The 19,913-nt window shown below is 45.3% G+C and overlaps 1 protein-coding gene across 10 annotated transcripts in view; it reads left to right on the forward strand.

Moving 5' to 3' along the window:
• Window positions 1-19,913, forward strand: part of TACC1 (transforming acidic coiled-coil containing protein 1) — a 91,136-nt gene that overhangs the window by 50,009 nt on the left and 21,214 nt on the right. For 4 of the 10 annotated variants that reach the window (XM_087938654.1, XM_087938655.1, XM_087938650.1 and 1 more), the window contains exons 3-6: window positions 1,339-2,413; window positions 8,652-8,687; window positions 15,459-15,519; window positions 17,655-17,862. In XM_087938654.1, coding sequence (XP_087794780.1) covers window positions 1,339-2,413; window positions 8,652-8,687; window positions 15,459-15,519; window positions 17,655-17,862 — 1,380 coding nt within the window. The remainder of the gene's footprint in view (window positions 1-1,338; window positions 2,414-8,651; window positions 8,688-15,458; window positions 15,520-17,654; window positions 17,863-19,913) is intronic. The other 6 variants (XM_087938657.1, XM_087938653.1, XM_026714940.2 and 3 more) reach the window with 3 other exon arrangements.

A 19,913-nucleotide genomic window follows, 5' to 3' on the forward strand; every position in this document is an offset into this window, starting at 1 on the left:
GATAACAGATGGTCAGAGTTGGAAGGGCCCTTGTAGGTCATCTAGTCCAACCCCCTGCCCAAGCAGGAGACCCTACACCATTTCTGAGAGATGGCACTCCAATCTCTTCTTGAAAGTTTCAAGTGATGGTGCTCCCACAACTTCCGCGGGCAACTTCTGTTCCATTAGTTGATGGTTCTCACTGTCAGAAAATGTCTTCCTTATATCCAGGTTAAATCTCTCCTTGTTCAGTTTCCATCCATTATTCCTTGTCTGGCCTTCAGATGCTTTAGAAAATAGCTTGACCCCTTCCTCTCTGTGGCAGCCCCTCAAATATTGGAAGACTGCTATCGTGTTTCCCCTGGTCCTTCTCTTCCGTAGACTAGCCATGCTCAGTTCCTGTAACCGTTCTTCATCCTGGTTGCTCTTCTCTGCACTTTTTCTAGAGTCTCAACATCTTTTTTATAGTGTGGTGACCAAAACTGGATGCAGCACTCTAGGTGTGGTCTTACTAAGGCTTCATAGAATGGCATTAGTACCTCACTTGATCATATAAGTGACTAGCTGCTATGTGCAAATTTATACAGGAGGAAATGCAAATTTTCTCCAGCTAACAAATATTGTGTTTAATTAGATAAATGTCCAAGATATGAAATATCATACCAGGGATTTTGTCTTCTGTCATCCTGAGAAGGCATTACGTTCATATGAGAAAAAACTTTTGTAGACGAAGCATTCTCAAATTGCGGTTGCCCCTTTGTGCATAATTTATGCAAGGGTGTAACCTACTACAGGAAATCTTCTCTGTACCTTGTTGTGGCTGCCGGAAATGGAATATACCTTGGGACTATTGTCTGTGGAGATTCTCAGTCATCCAGGTCATGGTTGTCCCAAAAGTGCTTTATCAAAAGGCAACTGGACTTTTTTTTTCCTTGAAGACTTCTCATGCAAGAAGTTTCTTCAGTTCTTGGATGAAAAAACTGTTTTAGAACTAAAGAAGCTTCTTGGATGGGAAGCAAAACGTCTTCAAGGAAAAACAAAGTCCAGTTGCCTTTTGATAAAGCACTTTTGGGCCTAGATACTAATATACAGAACACTTATTTCTTTCTTATGAACTGACATATTTTAAAATGTAATTTGTAACTTAATATACTCTTGAATCTCTTATTCCTTACACAATTGACCACATATCTCCAAGCCTATGTGGGAATTATTACGATGCGTTCTTTCCATATTGCTGCTATCCATGTATTATGCTATATGCTAAATAAATAAATACTATTGATCTGCTGGTTTTTTTTTTTTCCTATAGGAAACATATTCTATATTCACCTCTCTCTTCCTCTGTCTTCCATGCAGCATCTCTGGAAGATCAATTTGTCTCCAAAGTGTTGGAGGAGACATCAGCTTCGGCAGAGGATGAATTACAGGCTGACTCTGCAATCGTGCCAAGCAGTGACCCATTTATATCAAAAGCCCACCTTGGACTTGACCAGGGTCCATCCGTGTCTTCTTCTGCATTAGAGGAGACAACTGTTGCTGAGAGGCTCAGTCCAGACTACACTTCGGGCACGCTGTCCCAAGAGGAGCAAAGGGACATTTTGAAGGAAAGCCAAGAGATCCCCATTCAGGAGCCTTCAGAGGTCAAGTCAAGTGTTGAGAACATTGCTAGTAACAAGAGCAAGCTCCCGAGGGCGAAACCAATTGCTCTTCAAAAGAAAATGGGGGGAGAGAACTCTGAGACTGAAGTGACCATGGAAAGCCCCCCTATTCCCAAAGCGACCTACCGCTTTGATCCAGAGGAATACAATGAGACCGTGAACCCCTTTACCATGGGAGGCTCCAAATGTCCAAACTCTCCTCCTGCATCTCAGCCAGGGGTTGATCTTCCAAACAGTGACCCCAAGCATCCCAGCTCAGCAGGAGCTGGAGATGGCAAGACCCGGGCCACGAAACTAGAGTTTGATTTTGCAGAAGGAGCAGAAAATGTCGAGGCCAAGAAGCTTCCAGCAAGAAAAATGGGGAGGAGGCCTATCAGTAAGTTGTCTCCTAAGAGACAAAGAGGACCCACCGACCGGCCGGTTGTCGGTCCCGAGGACAGAGAGAAGACAATAGCTCCTGAGGCACCAGTGGCACCTCTGACCAAGGCTACTCCCCCGGTGGACTCCAACCAGTGGGATGATCCAGCCTTTAACCCTTTTGTGGGCAGCTCTTCTTTGCAGGATTCTCCCACACTCACGAAACGCTCATATCGTTTGGACCACGACGATCCTTTCAAGCCGAGCACCAAGACTTTGTCCACCGTAGGAGCTGATTCTTGTCCTTCCGCAGAGAACAGCCTCAACGAGATCTTGGAGTCACAAGCACGAGAGGCCGCGGGGGATGATTTGAAGACATGCTTGGTCCCACAGAGCTCCAGATCACGTCTGATAACGTGAGTGATCGCGGGGGGGAGGTCTCAGCAGGGGAGGAAAGAGGGATATCTAAAGCTGATGAAGTTCTAAGTAGCATTTTATGTCCTCCAGGCTGTCAGGAACTCAACCGTTGCAACCGAGAGAGCTTGCTCTGAGCGTAAGATTATGGTTGTGCACATGGCCCAAGTCACATGTGGGGCAACAGCCTTGCCCACTTTGTACCATTGTGGTCCATCCCCTGCCAGATATGTGTGTATTCCCCAGTCAACAAGTGTTGCCTTCTCTTGACATTCTTGACTTTGGGAAAAGTTCAGAGAAGAGCAACTAAGATGATCAAAGGCCTGGAGACTAAAGCATATGAAGAACGGCTGCAGGTTTTGGGTCAGGCTAGACTAAAGAAAAGAAGAATTAGGGTCGACATGATAGCAGTGTTCCAGCGTTTGAGGGCCTGCCACAAAGAAGAGAGGGTCAAATTATTCTCCAAAGCACCGGAGGGCAGGACAAGAAACAATGTTTAGAAACTAACCAAAGTGAAAAGCAGCCTTGAATTAAGGAGAAACTTCCTAACAGTGAGGACAATTAACTAGTGGAACGGTTTGGCTTTGGAAGTTGTGGGTGCTCCATTACTGGAAGTTTTTAAGAAGAGACTAGACAGTCACTTGTCAGAAATGGTATAGGGGGGTTGGACTAGAAGACCTCCAAGGTCCCTTCCAACTCTGCTATTCTATTCTATTCTAATCCTGCCCAGGGTGGGTTTCTACTGGTTCAGATCGATTCTATAGAACCGGTTGTTACGATTCTGCACAATTTGGAGAACCGGCAAATCGTGCTCCTGGCTGGCCCCATCCCCCTCTGCCACCCCTCCCCTCCCCAGCCCAGTCACTCCTTAAGGTTTTTTTTTTCCTCCTGACGATCAGCTATTCCGATGATCAGCTGTGCTGGGATCCCCCTCACTGTCTTACTACTTCACCCAGGAGGCTTCCCGGAGGCCCAGGAGGCCCAAAAACGGTGTGTGTGTGTGGGGGGGGGGTGCTGCGTGGGCCTCCCATGCTCCATTTTTGCCTTCCTGGGAAGCTTCCTGGGAAGCAAAAGCATCCTCCCCAAGAGGCTTTCCTGAGGCCTCTTTCGTTGGGGGGGGGTACTGAGGAGAAGGAGGAGGAGGAGGGGGAGGAAGAGGAGGAGGAGGAGGAGGAGAAGAAGAAGAAGAAGAAGAAGAAGAAGAAGAAGAAGAAGAAGAAGAAGAAGAAGAAGAAGAAGAAGAAGAACCCACACCTACCCAGTCACATGGCCATGCCCACCTAGCCATGCCCACAGAACCAGTTGTTAAAAAATTAGAATCCCACCCCTGCTCCAAGGCCCCTTCCAGCTCTATTCTATTCTATTCTATTCTATTCTATTCTATTCTATTCTATTCTATTCTATTCTATTCTATTCTATTCTATTCTATTCTGGCTCCTATTCTATTCTATTCTATTCTATTCTATTCTATTCCTATTCCTATTCTATTCAAGTCTATTCTAGCTCCTATTCTATTCTATTGTATCCTATTCTATTCTAGCTCCTATCCTATCCTATCCTATCCTATCCTATCCTATCCTATCCTATCCTATCCTATTCCATACCAAGCAATACAGGTAGTCCTTATGATCACAACTGAACCCCAAATTTCCCTTGCTAAGCAAGGCGATAGTTAAGTACGTTCTGCCCCATTGTGTGAACTTCCTTGCCACAGTTAGCGAATCACTGCAGCTGTTAAGTTAAGTAACCGGGTTGTTAATGAATCTGGCTTCCCCACTGACAGGAGGTTGCCAGAACTGATCACCCGATCCTGGGACAGTGCAACCCTCATGAATGCTTGCCAGTTGCCAAGCATCCAACATTTTGTTCATGCCATTATGAGGATGTTTGATTGGATGCAAATGTGAAAAATGGGCATAAGTCACTTCTTTTCATTGCCATTGTAACTTTGAACAGTCACTAAAACAAATGACTGTAAATCAAGGACTACTTCTATGGAATTAGCTTTGCAGACAGTGTGATGCTGCATATCTTAATATTTGGTGCCAAAGAAAGGAAAGGCATAGAATTGTAGGGGAGCCCTGAAGCCCAGACCCTTACTTTAATAGACCCCTCCCCAGGTGCTCATTGGGATTTATTCACCAGTGGTGGTATTCTACTGGTTTGGGCCGGTTCGGCCGAGCCGGTAGCACCGATGAGCAGCTGAGATTGAACCAGTTCTCTCCAATGCTCTGCTGTTGGGTCCACCTGCCCACCCGGGCTCCCATACTATTGCTTAGACTTATATACTGCTTCACAGTGTTGTACAGTCCTCTCTAAGCGTCAGCCTCTTGCCCCCAACAATCTGGCTCCTCATTTTACTGACCTTGGAAGAATGGAAGGCTGAGTCCACCTTGAGCTGGTCAGGATCAAACTTCCTGGCTATAGACAGAGTTAGCCTGCAATACAGCACTTTAACCACTGCACCAATATGCCTTTCCTTCCTTCCTTCCTTCCTTCCTTCCTTCCTTCCTTCCTTCCTTCCTAATAGCACTTGGACTTATATACCACTTCCCAGTGCTTTTACAGCCCTTTGTAAGTGGTTTACAGAGTCAGCATACTGCCCCCAACAATCTGGGTGCTCATTTTACCCACCTCGGAAGGAGGGAAGGCTGAGTCAACCTTGAGCCTGGTGAGATTTGAACTGCCAAATTGCAGGCAGCCGGAAGTCAGCAGAAATAGCCTGCGGTCCTGCATTCTAACCACTGTGCCACCACGCCTCTACTTTTTTTTGAGATTTCCTCCCACATAACTTCCTTTTTCTTCATTTTGCACACGCGATCAATCAACTCAAACCCAGATGGCAAACTGCACGCACTATCCTTGCACTAACTGAATTTCAGCTCACATTGGCTTGGTCTCAGCGTATAAACCACACTAAATCCGATGTACTACTATTCAAACCTGCACCAATTGAGACCTATCTATAGGCAGGTTTTAAAAGAAACGGTTCGGTATTCCTTCATCCTGAGATGCTGACATTTAAAAAAATTATTCCTTTCGGGGGGGAGTAAAAGTAGTAAAAACCTGGAAGAGTTTCATTACTTTTTTCACCCACACTTCATATATTTTATTTTATTTATCCAATTTATTTGCCCCCGCCCCCCATCTCATAGTTCCAGGGGTCTCTGAGTGGCTTGCACCAAGATAAAACACGCAAGCACCCGACAGTTTTAATATAAAAACAGATTAAAATTGTAAAAATCAAAAGAAACTAAAAAAGAACAAGGGTTTGGAGGGTACAGGTGGAGGTGCCTTCTCTGTTGGTGCACCAGCTACCTCCAGCCACAGCTTCTCCTATAGGCAGGGCTGGGCTGCTGGGGGTTCACAGGGGTTCAGGAGAGCCCCTAGCTAAGATTCTGTGCAGTTCGAAGAACCCGCAAATCCCACTCCTGGCTGGCCCCGCCCACCCCACCCCTCCCAGGAATCCCCACACGGCCCGTTTTGGATGCAGGTAAGTACAGGATGCATGCGGAGGCTCAGGCAGGGTGAAAAACAGGCCTCCTGGAAGTTTGGGAAGGCCGGAAATGAGCCTGTTTCTGGTCTCCAGAGAGCCTCCAGAGCCCAGGGAGGCTGTTTTTGTCCTTCCGGAGACTCAAGGAAAGCCTCCGGAGCCCGGGGAGGGCAAAAATGCCCCCACCACCACCACTGTGGTGCAGGAGGCTGACTAGGCCATGCCCACCATGGCCACACCCACCCAGTCACCAGGCAGAGAACTCTTTGCTAAAATTTTTGAAGCCCACCCCTGCCTACAGGACCTCATGCCATGTTTTAAGACCTTTCCCAGAGATTAAAAGAGAGAGTGTAGATCTTACGTCCTGTGGTAAGATGTTCAAAAGAGCAGGAGCTAAGGCAGATGTTCCAGAAGTTAATGTTCTCCTGAATCCCACCAGCCGAAATTCCTTGGCTGAGGGGATCTGCAGTACACACCCCTCTGTCAGCATGAGTGGGGCGGGCCAAACCTATTTTCTTGATGTCTTGTCTTAAACTCAACAGAAATGTTGCTGTCTCCTAATCGAAGTGGTGCCCATTCGTTGCCATCTCTCATAATGCCTGCTAAGTCAGGAGGACAATTTGTGTAGCTCAGGGGTGGGCTTCAAAAATTTCAGCAACCAGTTCTCTGCCCGGTTGCTGGGTGGGCATGACCATAGTAGGCGTGGCCTAATAGGCCTCCTGCACCGTGGCGGGGGGGGCATTTTCATCCTCCTGAAAATGGCTTCCCGTGGCTCCAGATGCTTCCTGGAGCCCAGAAACGGGCCTGTTTTCACCCTCTCCGAGCCTCCACGTGGGCCCTGCACTTATCTGGCATCCAAAACGGGCTGTGTGGAGACTCCTGGGAGGGAACGGGAGTGATGGGCAGGGCCAGCCAGGTGTGGGATTTACCGATCTGCCGAACCAGTAATTAAAAAAATGATATAATTAGCTACCGGTTCGCTCAAACCTGGGCGAACCAGTCGCAGCCCAGCCCTGGTGTAGCTGCTTCCAAGGCTATTTCAGTTCTAACGTAAATGCAACTTGCCAAGGGATTCCACCTCAGTCACAGCTCATTAATGTAGTCATGCATTGGTGGGAAAGCAGGATGAGCCATGGCCTCATTGTGTGCGCAAAATACACATGAATCAGAAAAGCACTGGGACATTTTAGGGAGAAGTTCTTTTCACAAAGGGTTTTCAGACTGAATCAGCCAGCCTTCCTAGATGGCCTCTTCAGCTCCACGGAGATTTTGTGGGCATAACATGAGGCTTAATGAAAAAAGGTCCCCAAGTCAGATGAGTAATGGTCATCTGGAGTTTTGCAGCTCAACTTTATTAACCCTATTTCTTTATGAAAGATACAAAAGTCAGCGTATTCCCAGATTCTGGACTGATGTGATTTGCCATAGACTTCTTGGTTTTGAACAGGAAATCATCAAGGTTCACCATGGAAGTTAAGCAGGTTTAATGGTAATTCTTAAATGTTCTAATAAATATTCGGCAGGAATCCAGAAGTGGGGGAACGGTTAATAAACAACAGGGGTTGAGGTCCTTTGGAAATGAGCAAATAATAGCCTGACACATTTGTAAGATGTGACATCCCATTAACATCTGAAAGGTCATCAGAAAGTCCAAGGAGTCACATCCCTGATCCAGTTGGAAACCTGTGGTGTTCCAAGCATTGCTAAACTACAGTTCCCCTGCTTATTGATTATGCTGTCTGGAACTGATGGACACGGATGTTCAGAACATCTGGAAGGCTTCAGCTTGCTTTCCCCTGGTCTACATTGGCTGTTGCTTTCCGGAGATAAGAGGTCATGGATATAACTGGGTATCTGCTACCTCTGAGCAACCTCTCATATAGACTATGGAAAATCTGAAAAGGCATGCACGCCAAGCCAGCTGGTCTTCTGGCTTCTAACGTGCAGCTGGCCAACTGGTTTCTAATGCACATGCGCGCACCGGCCAGCTGGTCTTTACGCACGCATGCATGTTAGAAACTGGAAAACCAGGTGGCCGGACATGCCTGCATGCAACAGGAGCTGTTCTGATTTCTGGTGCTCCGGTGCACACAAAGACCAGCTGGCCAGTGCACATGTGCACGTTGGAACCCAGAAGAGCAATCGGTGGTGGCTGGCGTGCCTGGGGAGATGTCTGTGCATGCCACTTCCAGCACGTGTGGCATAGATTGGCCACCATGGGCCTAGACCCATCTTCTCCTGCCTCTATCATTGTAACTCTCTGTCCCCAGCTGCTAAGTCTGACTCTAAGATTTGGATACCTTAGGCAGATTGCAGACTGCGTTCAGTTTTCTATGCTTGCAATCTGGGGGTTGCTAAACAGCTTGGGGGCCAAACTTATCATACCCAAACCCTAAAGCTTCCTAGTTCCTGAGACCTCATCAACCTTTGATCCACGAGTTTCACAGCCATTAACAAGTGGCTTTGTGCTCTTTACAGTGAAAGCCGAATAATTCCATGTGATGCTCATGCAGAACTGTGACATTTAGATACGGCTCTTATAATAAGCCGCGACTCTTCTTTTGAGGGCTCCTCTCCTAGTCCTAAATATGTCAAGTCCTGCAGCTCTTCCTAGCTTATTGGTCCTTTTCAGAGGATAACTTGCATTTTATTCAGCAGGAAATATATATATCTGGATCTTTCATGTGTATTTTCTCCTTCCCTTCCATCTGCTTGTCTTTCTTGTCTGTTTATTTCTGGTGCCTCAGGACTACAGAACAAGTGAAATTTCTCTGTTTTCTGTTGTAAGTACTCTCTCCTCCTTTTCTTTTCTTTCTTTTTAAAATTCCTTTTCTGGAAGGTTTGGGAGTTCTGTTTTTCCTTCTCTGGTTTTCTCTCTGTTGCATGTTGCTTCCCCGCCACCCTTGCCTTTTTTTTCTTTAAACGAGTGTGTTGTCTTTGGCCTCCGTTTAAAAGGCCCAATTTTATCTGGCAGCTTTGCTTCCTGGTGGAATAAGTAGCGGGAGAGGAGTATGCTTTTGCTGTTGGTGGCCTTTGCGATCTTTGATAGCAGTAATAACATTTGATTTGATCTGATCTGCTGTTGATGGCATGCTTATTTGCAGTGGATGTCTGTGCCTGCAAAATAATCCTGGCTTGTAGTGTGTCCTTGCAGTCTCCCAAAAGAGAGCTCATCTCGGGTAACCCAATTTTCAGATTGCTGTCAAGAAAATTATATGGATATATCTGCGAGCTCAAGCTCAGCTGACAAAAGAATTTGCGGTTGCTGTTTCAAAATGGGTGGTGAGAAGAATAGAATTAGAATTAGAAGGAATGGGAATGGGAATGGGAATAGAATAGAACCATCAGAATAGAATAACAAATAGAATAGCAGAATAGAATAGAATAGAATAGAATAGAATAGAATAGAATAGAATAGAATAGAATAGAATAGAATAGAAAGATAGGACAGGATTCAGGAGAGAGTAGAGTAGAGTAGAGTGGAATGGAATGGAATGGAGAAATAGAATAGAATAGCAAATAGAATAGAATGGTTAATAGAATGGAATAGGGAAATAAAATAGAATAGCAAATAGAATAAAATAGCAAATAATAGAATAGAGCAGGGAATAGAATAGAATAGAAGATAGGATAGGATACAGGATACAATAGAATAGAGAAACAGAATAGAATAGCAAATAGAATAGAACAGCAAATAGAATAGAGAAATAGAATGGAATAGCAAATAGAATAAAATAGCAAATAATTGAATAGAGCAGGGAATAGAAGAGAATAAAAAAGAGAATACAGAATAGACATCGAACAGAACGGAATATAATTTTTTATTGGCTAAGTGTGATTGGACAAACAAGGAATTTGTCTCTGGTGCATAAGCTCTCACTGTACATAAAACAAAAAAGTGATAGGTCATAGATAACAAATGATAGTTACAATCTTCAAATCATAAGATACAAACAACATGTGATAAATCATAAGATACCAATAGGAAAAGATAGTAGGAAAAAGGAAAAGATGAGAAGGATAATAGCAATAAAGTCTACTACATGGGTAAATAGCTTTAGGCCTGAGACTGTGCTGTGGGAAGTAGGTGTTCAGCGGAGGGATGTCACAGGGGGATTTAAAACTCTTTTTGTCTAGTTGTTTGGGCATGCAATGCCTTATAGGGTTGTCCTGAGGGTAGAAGTTAAAACAATTTGTGTCTAGGATGTGAGGGGTCTGTAGATACCTAATCTTGATCACTCTTCAAAAACTCTTCAAAAACATATGAAGAACGGTTGCAGGAACTGGGCTTGGCTAGTCTAGTGAAGAGAAGGACCATGGGAGACATGATAGCAGTCTTCCCATATTTGAGGGGCTGCCACAGAGAGTGGCGGTCAAGCTATTTTCCAAGGCACCTGAAGGCCAGACAAGGAATAATGGATGGAAACTGAACAAGGAGAGATTCAATCTGGAAATAAGGAGGACTTTTCTGACAGTGAGAACAATCAACCCATGAAATTGAAGTTGCCCTCAGAAGTTGTGGGAGTTTCATCACTAGAGGCTTTCAAGAAGAGACTGGACTGCCATTTGTCAGAAATGGTGTAGGGTCCTTCTGCTTGGGTGGGGGGTTTGTCTAGATGACCTATAAGGTCCCTTCCAACTTAAACTAAACAGGAACAGACTTGGTTTATTATTGGATAGGGCAACCTAGAAAGACCAGGGCTTCCGGCCTAGACATATTTATTCCAAAGAAGGCAATAGCAAACAATTCCTGTATTGCTGCGGAAAAAAAACTGCATAGATGTGTTCATGTAACTAGCACAAGCTTGGTCTGAAGTTCCGTTTAGCTGATTCTCAAGAATTTTCAGGTCTGTCAACACGTCTTTAGATAAAACAAAGATCTGGAGGACCTCCCAGGAGCCACACAAGATTAGGAGATTGGGGACCTTGGAATTGGAAGGGGGCAGATTCAGTCCATTCTTGTCTCAAGAGCCCGTATTGCGATCCCATGCCTGTGGGGACACTTCAGCAGTTGTAAATGCAAGGGGCCAGTTGTAAGTCACTTTTGTCAGCAGTGTCCTAACTTGGAATGATCATTAAAGGAATGTTCGTAAGTGGAGGACTGTCTTTTGTTGAGAGAGAAAAATTCGAAATAACCCTGCCTTGATTTTGTTTGGTATAGGATGAAGGGAATAAAAACTTTCTTCCAAGATTTTGTTACTCTACCCCACAATAAAAAGTCACCGCTCTACCTTGTTTCTGCTCTGGTTTTTCTCCCAAGAGCTGACAGATAATGAACAGAATGAGGAAATTCAGTGAAGGGTTCCCTGTTTGATTGGGAGCTGCTCAGAGCTGGTTGAAAGTCGGGCAACTATATAAATGTTTTAAATAAATAAATTGAGGTGGTTGGCTTAACGTACTTGTGTTGTGAGAAACAGAGAGCAGATAGCCGGGGCAAAAATGACATTTCTGGCTCTGGCTTATACTTTAGCATCTCATTGCATCAGGGCAGGGCAAGGAGAAGGTTGATGCTGGTTTTGAAACAGAAAATACAGGGCTGGTGAGAGAAAACAGCCTTTGCAAATTGTGACAACTGAAATGAGAACAATGTTGTGGGCTTGTGGGGGAGGAATTGCTAAATTAAAAGACCTCTCTCTCTCTCTCTCTCTCTCTCTTTCTTTCTCCCTATCTCTCACTTTTTTTCCTTCTGTTTCCCTCCCTCTCTGTTTCTCTCTCTCTCTCTTTTTCTCTCTCTCTTTCTCTCTCTCTCTCTCTCTCTGTGTTTCCCCCCTCTCTGTTTCTCTGTCTCTCTTTTTCTTTCTTTCTTTCTTTCTTTCTTTCTTTCTTTCTTTCTTTCTTTCTTTCTTTCTCGCTCTTTCTCTCTGTGTTTCTCTTTCTGTTTCTCTCCCTCTCTCTCATTCTTTTTTAAAATAAGTGGGCTGTCTTAGGTATTTTGAGAATGTAGCAATAGAAGCAAACACATTTGCCTTAATTTTCCTTTTGGCGAGGATATCAGCGTGTGTAAAATCACCCTAAACTCCAGGTTATTTTCTTTGGGGTTTAGAATTTGCCATGTAAGCAGAATCCCAGTTCCATGCCAGCTTTTGCCCCCTGCTTATTAATTAAGTTAACCGTCATTGTGTGGCTTAGGCATTATCACAGGGAAACCGGGAGCTTGTTTCTCGTTAAAGACCCTTGAAATGTGTGGCCAAAGGGTCAAATCTTGCTGTGGTGGGTTATTCACTGCTTCGTCTTAATTGGCTGCTTCTCCATGAGAGCACATTGGCTTGCAAACAAATTCCCATTCAGCTCCAAGGGGTGTGATGGCTTTATTAGTTAGTCTGGATGTAACGCTTGGATTGCAAGAAATCACACAAGGGGTTAATCCTTAGGGGGCCCCCTTTGCAAATGGAATTGTGATTACAAGGTCATTCTGCTTGCACTCTGTAGCTGCACAGGGTAAATTCCTTAGATGACCATAACACAAACCAACGCAGGCTATCGGGATGAAAGCTAGCCAACAGCTAAAGGCTTGGTTTTCCTTTTAACTGCCTTCATCCCTGCCAAATAATTTGATGGAGATGAAGGGTGGCAGCCGGAATAATTGTTCTATTTAGTCAGAGTTTGCTGGTCTTTGATCTGCAACAACAGGGGGGAAGAAAGTAGGTGGGAGGCAGACTGATTCTTGCAAATCTTAGTGCGTGTCTTTGTTTAGATGAAAGAGATTGAATAATTTGACTTAATTCACATAATTTGTGAATTTGGAGGAGCGGGGCCCAGGCTCAAAATGGCTGCTGGGGTAATCCATTGACAACAGGACTGTTGTAAGGGATTACAACTGGGGAGGGCTTCAAACATTTTAGCTAAGGGTTCTCTGCCCGTTTGCTGGGTGGGCGTGGCCATGGTGGGTGTGGCCTCATCGGCCTCCTGCACCACGGGCTCCGGAGGCTTTTCTCGAGCCTCCAGGAGGGTGAAAACAGCCTCCCCAGACTCCGGAGGCTCTGTGGAGGTTGGAAACGGGTCCATTTCCGGCCTTCCCGAACTTCCGGGAGGCCTGTTTTTCACCCTCCCTGAGTCTCCGTGCGGACCCTGCGCTTACCTGCATCCAAAACGAGCTGTGTGGGGACCCCGGGGAGGGGAGGGGCAGGGTGGGCGGGGCCAGCCAGGAGTGGGATTTGGGGGTTCTCCAGACTGCCCAGAATCTTAGCTAGGGGCTCTTCCGAACCCCTAGCAGCCCACCCCTGAATATAGCCAATTGCAAACCATCAGCTTATCACAGATGGTCCTCGACTTTACAACCACAGTGGAGCCCAACATTTCTGTTGCAAAGTGAGACATTCGTTAAATGTATTTTGCTCCACATTACAGCCTTTCTTGCCACCGTTGTAAAGTGAATTGCTGCAATTGTTACAGTTAGTAACATGGTGGTTTAGTGAATCTGGCCACCCCATTGACGTTGCTTGTCCGAAGGTTGCAAAAAGACGGATCACGTAATCCCAGGATGCTGTGACCGTCATAAATATGAATCAGTTGCCAAGAGCCGGAATTTTGATCTTGGGGATGATGCAATGGTCATAAGCAGTGGTGGTATTCTACCGGCTCGGCCTGGTTCGGCTGAGACTATAGCGGCGATGCGCAGTAGAGACCAAACCGGTTCTCTCCACCACTCTGCTGTTGGGCCCACCTGCCCACCTGGGCTCCCATATTCACTTTTATCCTCTGCTTTTGATGCGCAGCTGCTTTGCACGACAGAATAGTGTCGTGCGGCAGCTGCTGAAGCGACCGGGAGAGTGCAGGCTTGCAAGAAGTGAGTTGGAACGCCTCTGTGCCTGTGCAAAGTGCACATTTGGCATGTGCGCGCTTGCATAGTGTGTGCACATGCGCAAAGCACACCCACCAAGCCACGCCCACCAAACTGGTGGTAAAACTTTTTGAATCCCACCACTGGTCGTAAGTGTGAAAAACGGTGATGAGTCACTTTTTTTAATGCTGCTGCAACTTTGGTCATTAAATAAACTGTTGTAAGTCGAGGAATACTTGTAGGTTGCTAACTGCCCCCCCGTTCTAGATTCCTTCTCCTGTAGGATCCATCATCCTATCGGGCATTTAGTAGGAAAATATATAGTGCAGTTGTATACACTAATATACACTAATGTGTATTAGTGTATATATATATGCACCAGGCAGGGCCCCCCAAACTTGGCAATTTTAGGACTTGTGGAGTTCAACTCCCAGAATTCTCCAGCCAACTGGCTGCAGAATTCTGGGAGTTGAAGTCCACAAGTCTTAAGTTGCCAAGTTTGGAGACCTCTGACATACACTAATGTGAGCCAAAATGACTCCCTCTTCTGGCTAAACATCTATTTGTCCGTTGGGGCTGGAGAATGTTCTTCTTTCAAACCTAGATGGGCTGTGTCCCAAATGCAGGAAAGTCTGTTTAGCTTGAGCCACCATTTATGAATAACACTGTGGTATAAACCATGGCTTGATCTTTCCGAAATCCTTAATTTAAAATAGGGACCGGTTGACTTGGTTTGAAGTACATGGTGATTGGTTTGAAACAGGAAGCATGTGCTTTGGGTCTTCTTTTCAAGAGGGGATGAAGGAAGAATCTGGCTTAGGGTTGCACCTAAGTCAGTTCCCTGTTCACGTTTATCTATATATAGGAAAGCGAAAAAGCACCCACGCATCATCACAAAATCTCCAGAACTGTAAAGCCTACAAACTTGAAATTTTGCGTGTATGTTCCTCTTGCCTTCTAGGTGCTCACTAAGAAAGGGTTTTTCGAAATGACCATCAGAGCATTAGTATTTTGTATATTATTATTATTATTAACATGCTCTGATGCTAAGGAGTTCTACTCCCCCTCCCCACCTGAAAAGAAATCTCTTCCAAATGCAAAACACAAGCAGATGAGAGGAGTTTCAGTTTCACAGCACCAAGCAGCTTTAGTACAGAATAGTTGAGCTAAGCCGCGCCCAGGCTCCTGGCTGTCTCCTTCTTGCTCACACAGCAAATACTGTTTCAGTTTCCAAACAGGCTTCAACTCTCTCAAACACTGACAGGATGCTAGCCAGATGAATACCGATGGATGCTGGTAGCGCAGAGGCAGAATTTTTTCCCCCTTATTTTCCTTCCCAAAAACTAAGCCCAATCACATAGTTTTGTAGGTATCCAGCTAGTCCTGAATATACTTTCAGCCTACCTTCAAAAATGAGAAACGTGCATGCAGCTATTTAGCACTTGCGCTCACATGTCTTGTGTTGGGGGAACAGGTCTGGATGGTCCTGTATTGGCAATGTGTCTTTTGCCTTATAGAGCTCACTCAAAAGCCTTTTAGTGTTGGTTATTTCAAACCAAGAAGACCATTCAGGAAATACTGGGGGGGAAATGGCTGGTGACTTTCCTTCCTCACTGAACGTCCACAAATTCAGGATTCGCTCTTTGTTTTGCTTCAGTTCCCTCCGTCTCTGGCTGTCCGTGTGTGTCTCTTCTCCTTTGCTTGCTCTCCTCTTTCCATGGGAAAACCAGAAAACCTGACTCTAACTGGTACGTCCTTTCTTTTTTTTTTACAGGAGTGGCTGCAAGGTGAGAAAGTACGAAACTCATTCCTTAGCCCTGGATGCTTGCTCTCAGGTAAAGGTGTTCCCTTGCTCTCTTTTGCAACACGGCTGTCCTTGTCTCAGAGGCGAAGAACCGATGTATGGTGGCTGGTTGTGGGCAGAACCAGCCAGGAATGAACTTGCCAGCCTCAAAGGTTGGCACCATAGGCTTTCCTGAAGATGAGATTGTGGGCATCCATCAGTGGCTGATATGGCGAGTCAGAGAAGCTGGGTTGAAAAATTTCAACCAAATTTTTCCCAAACTTCTTCCTTTATTACCTAAAACTGCTTATTGGATAGTCTTATTGAACTCCATGGACCCATTGTTGTAAGTCCTTTCCTGCAGCACCGTTGTAACTTTGAACTGTTGCTGAATGAATGGTCATAACTCAAGGTCTACCTGTATTGTAAAACAGTATAATTGAATGAGTGAACACACTGATTCAGATATGTGTGATATATCTACATCTTTATCTGGAGCTAGATTGTTGGTTGCAGTCAATATTATCCCCATGTCTTTGCTGGGTTAGATGTTTGAAAACCATTAAAGTAAGTTGCAAATTGTTCAAACGGCATTGATTGATTGATTGATTGATTAATTCATTTATTCATTCATTCAGTTTTTATTCGGCCCATCTCCCCTACAGTGTGACTTATTAAAGTGAGCATTAAAACTCAACTTACAGAAATGTTGAAAGAGCAAATAATTAGAATAGTGGTTCTTAAACCGAGAGTAATTACCAAGGGGATAATTTGGGCATATCCTGGGGGTAATGGAGCAATTTGTAATTTCTTATTTTGAGTTGAGGATCAAATTTGGGGTTGTTGTTGCTGAGATGGCCGTGTGAAATAACCAAATCTTGTGTTTTGGGAATAATGACATTATTGGAAATCAGGAAAAAGGGTAACTGAGCCAAGCAATTTCAGCTAGTTAAACCTAGCTTAAAAACATTTTAAAAACCCTCCTATATTTGAACAGTTGGCCAAGCATATGCGTATTTCCGTTCACCGGCCTTGTTGCAGGGGATGACCAGACTGAATCTGAGGGAGGGGGTCAAATATATCATCAGTCTCGCATCCCCTGGTGCCCACAAGCGATCTTAAGTCCAAGCCCACTGATTTCTTTGCCTGATTTCATATATCATGTAAACCAAGTTATGGCTTTTGCAGCAGGAGAAAAGGGTGGGTGGAAACTACATTAAGTCTTCCTTCCAATCCTTGCTGCAGCCAACCGGGATACTTCCAGATGTGCAAACTTCAATTCCATAGATTCTCCAGCCAGTATGGCTGTTGCAGAGAATTCTGGGAGTCCCACAGCTGGAAGGTGCTGGAGTTGAGGATGGCTGGGCTTCTGGAGATGTAGACTGTCTGTGTTAGGGGTGTCAAACTCGATTTCATTGGGGTCCGGGGTGTTTGACCTCGGAGAGTGGGGGTGGGGGCATGGCATGGCATGGGTGTGGCCATGGTGGCTGTGACATGGAACTGGTGTCAGGGGCATCTGTGGTGCTAAGGCAGGATTTCCCTGCGACTCTCCCTCGCTCTCATTATAATCTTCCTTCCTTCCTTCCTTCCTTCCTTCCTTCCTTCCTTCCTTCCTTCCTTCCTTCCTTCCTTCCTTCCTTCCTTTTCTTTTTTCCTTCCCTCCCTCTTCATTCTCTTGTCTTTTTTCTTCTTCCTTCCCCTCTTTTCCTTCTTTTTTCTTTCTGTTCTCCATCAAGAGAACATTTCTCTTTGCTCTCTTTCTTCATCTTTTCTTCTTCTTCCCTCTTCCTTGCTCTCTTCCCATCTTTTCTTTTTTTTCCTCTTTCCCTTTCTCCTTTCCTGTCCCTTCTTGCATGCTCAAACGCAAAACATTTCTCCTTTTGTTTTGTTTTTAGTTTGTTTTGCTAGCCCTCTGCAAAAGGGGGGACATTTCTCCTTTTGCTTTTACTTTGCTTTGATAGCCCTTTGCCAGCGAAAACAGAGCTCCATTTTCCCAAACAGAGGCACCCTGGGCTAGTCCTTTGCTGTTTTCAGACCAGCCCCCTGGGCCAGATCTAAGTACCCTATGGGCCCACAGGCCTTGAGTTTGACACCCCAGGTCTATGTTATTAGGTTCTTATTAACTTATGATGGGTACCTAGCTCAGAATGGAGCATTCTCAGTTTAACTGCCCTCTTGTTTATCTAGGATGAAGAGGAGGCAGCACTTATTTCCAAAATCCCAGATCTTCCCAATCAGGACGGGCATGCTACCGATGAAGAGAAGTTGGCTTCCACTGGCCAAAAGCCAGCTGAGTTGGAGGTAAAAGGTGAGCCCGAGGAAGACCTGGAGTATTTTGAGTGTCCCAATGTGCCCGTGCCTACCATAAATCATACGTTTTCATCCCAGGTAGAAGGTATGGAAGCTCCTCTCGTTATTTTATCTCTCTCTTGCTTTAATAATGGAGTTTTTTTCCCCTCTAATCTGCCTTCCAGACTCCCATGACTCTCATCGCTGGTAGCAGAGTCATTGGCTGTCAGCAAGGAAAGTCTGCAAAGTCTAGTCCAACACATCTGGAGGACAGATGCTGTAGGAGGCTACTGTATTTCAATAATGGTTGCGTTCTGGGAAGGATATCAGTTGCTGAGTGAATTTTTTTCTGAGTCATCATGTGCCTTTTTAAGCAAACAAATGTACAGGTTGGGATTCACTGAATGTGTCATGCCCCTGGTGGAGGCTGACTCTGAGGGAGAGGAGGAACAGCCGACAGGGAGTGGAAGTGGGGCTCCGGAGGTTGTGGAGGAGGCTGGGGAAGGGCAGAGGCCGGCTGGGCAGTCAGAGAAGGACCCAGGCCCAACCCCTCTCCATCCTAGGGCACGCAGGGAGGCGAGCATAAGGGAGAGATGTGGTCTACTCGGGAGGAGAGGGCCTTGATCCTCTTCATGGGCTGTGGCTGTGACAACTGAAGAAGAGGATGGACATGTGTACGGGCAAGTGCTGGAAACAACGTGTGGAAATATCTCTAGTTTATGGTTCCTCTCTGAGTTTGGCATCCTTCCCAGTGTGTTATCTGTGGATGTCCTCCAGCCCTTATCTTGCCTGGTTTGTGTTGCTTTTTCCCTTCTTCTTGTAACTGTTTGTGTGGGAGTTTTTTGTCTTCCATCAAGAATATTCAGAGCTTGGAAGCAAAGTGAAGGAATAAAAGGGGCCTCACCTGTTTTCTGTGGCTGTGTTTGTTTTGTATCCCATCCTGGGTCATCACACAATGTGTCTATTGCCAACTCCTCTGAGCGGGTAGAGGTTCCCTAATTGAGAGATATTGGTGTGTCAGCAAGCATACACATCGTTTTGAGATCTGGAAAACCTGAATCAAAATGAATATAGTTGTCTTAAACTTATAAAAGAGACCCAAAGGTGCTTTTTCAAGAGGCAGCTGGACTTTCTTGTTGTTCTTGGAAGACGTTTCGTTTCTCATCCAAGAAGCTTCTTCAGCTCTCACTGGATGGTGCAGAATGGGAGGATTTATATTCCCCTGGATTTCTCGGGGCGGGGGGAATGCAGACTACAGGAACAATTTGCACCACTTAGGTGATCCTGAGGACACAGATAAACCTCCAAGTGGCCTCAATGACCCTCTAAAAGGATGCAAATGACCAGCTATCTGCAAGGAGTATAAATCCTTCCATTTCTCCACCCTCCAGTCAGAGCCAAAGAAGCTTCTTGGATGAGAAGCAAAGTGTCTTCAGAGAAAAACATGAATGTCTAGTTGCCTCTTGAAAAAGCACCTTTGGGACAACCAGGATGGATGACTGAGAACCTCCATAGACACTTATTAAAAGAGACTTCAAAAACGAGTCAAGGAGAGTTCGATTTTTAATTTTTCTTGGCAAGATTTCAGATTGTCCCCTCCGAAATCCACAGAGCCTTTATCTGACCGTTCCCAAGAGAAGGCAGTCAGACTGGAGAGACGGTTGTTAAAGAGGTTAGCAAGGAAGAAATAACTGTAACGATCATCTCCCGGTGTCATTCTGGTTCCCTGCGCCTGACACAAATGCAAGTCATGCCTTTAGCAGAAACGCCGTCCCGTTTCCTTTTCATGCAGGGCAGGCTTGGGGGACGGCTGGTGGCTGCAGGAGCAATTTTGAGAGCTTGTGGTGTGTCCTCTCACAAAAGGGTTTGTTTGGGAAGCGGAAACAGCCTGAAGCAGCCTGAGACAAATAGAGCAGTTACTGTTCTTCCAAAGTAAGGCTCACAGGAGTTGTTAAGTACTGTATTTTTCGGACTATACGATGCACCAATATTTAGAGGAGGGAAACAAGAAAAAAAAATGTTTTTATTTTTTTTATTTTTGGCCTCTGTGCGCCCCAGGAAAGCAGTTCAAAAATGGGGCCAAAACAGGGCTCAAAACAGGAGCAAAAACATGGGGAAACAGGCTGAAAAAGGGGGCCAAAAAGAGGCAAAAAGGGG

The sequence above is a fragment of the Pseudonaja textilis genome, chromosome 9 (genome assembly GCF_049901715.1).
Source record: "Pseudonaja textilis isolate UNSWEBS1 chromosome 9, rPseTex1.2, whole genome shotgun sequence".
NCBI classification, from domain to species: domain Eukaryota; kingdom Metazoa; phylum Chordata; class Lepidosauria; order Squamata; family Elapidae; genus Pseudonaja; species Pseudonaja textilis.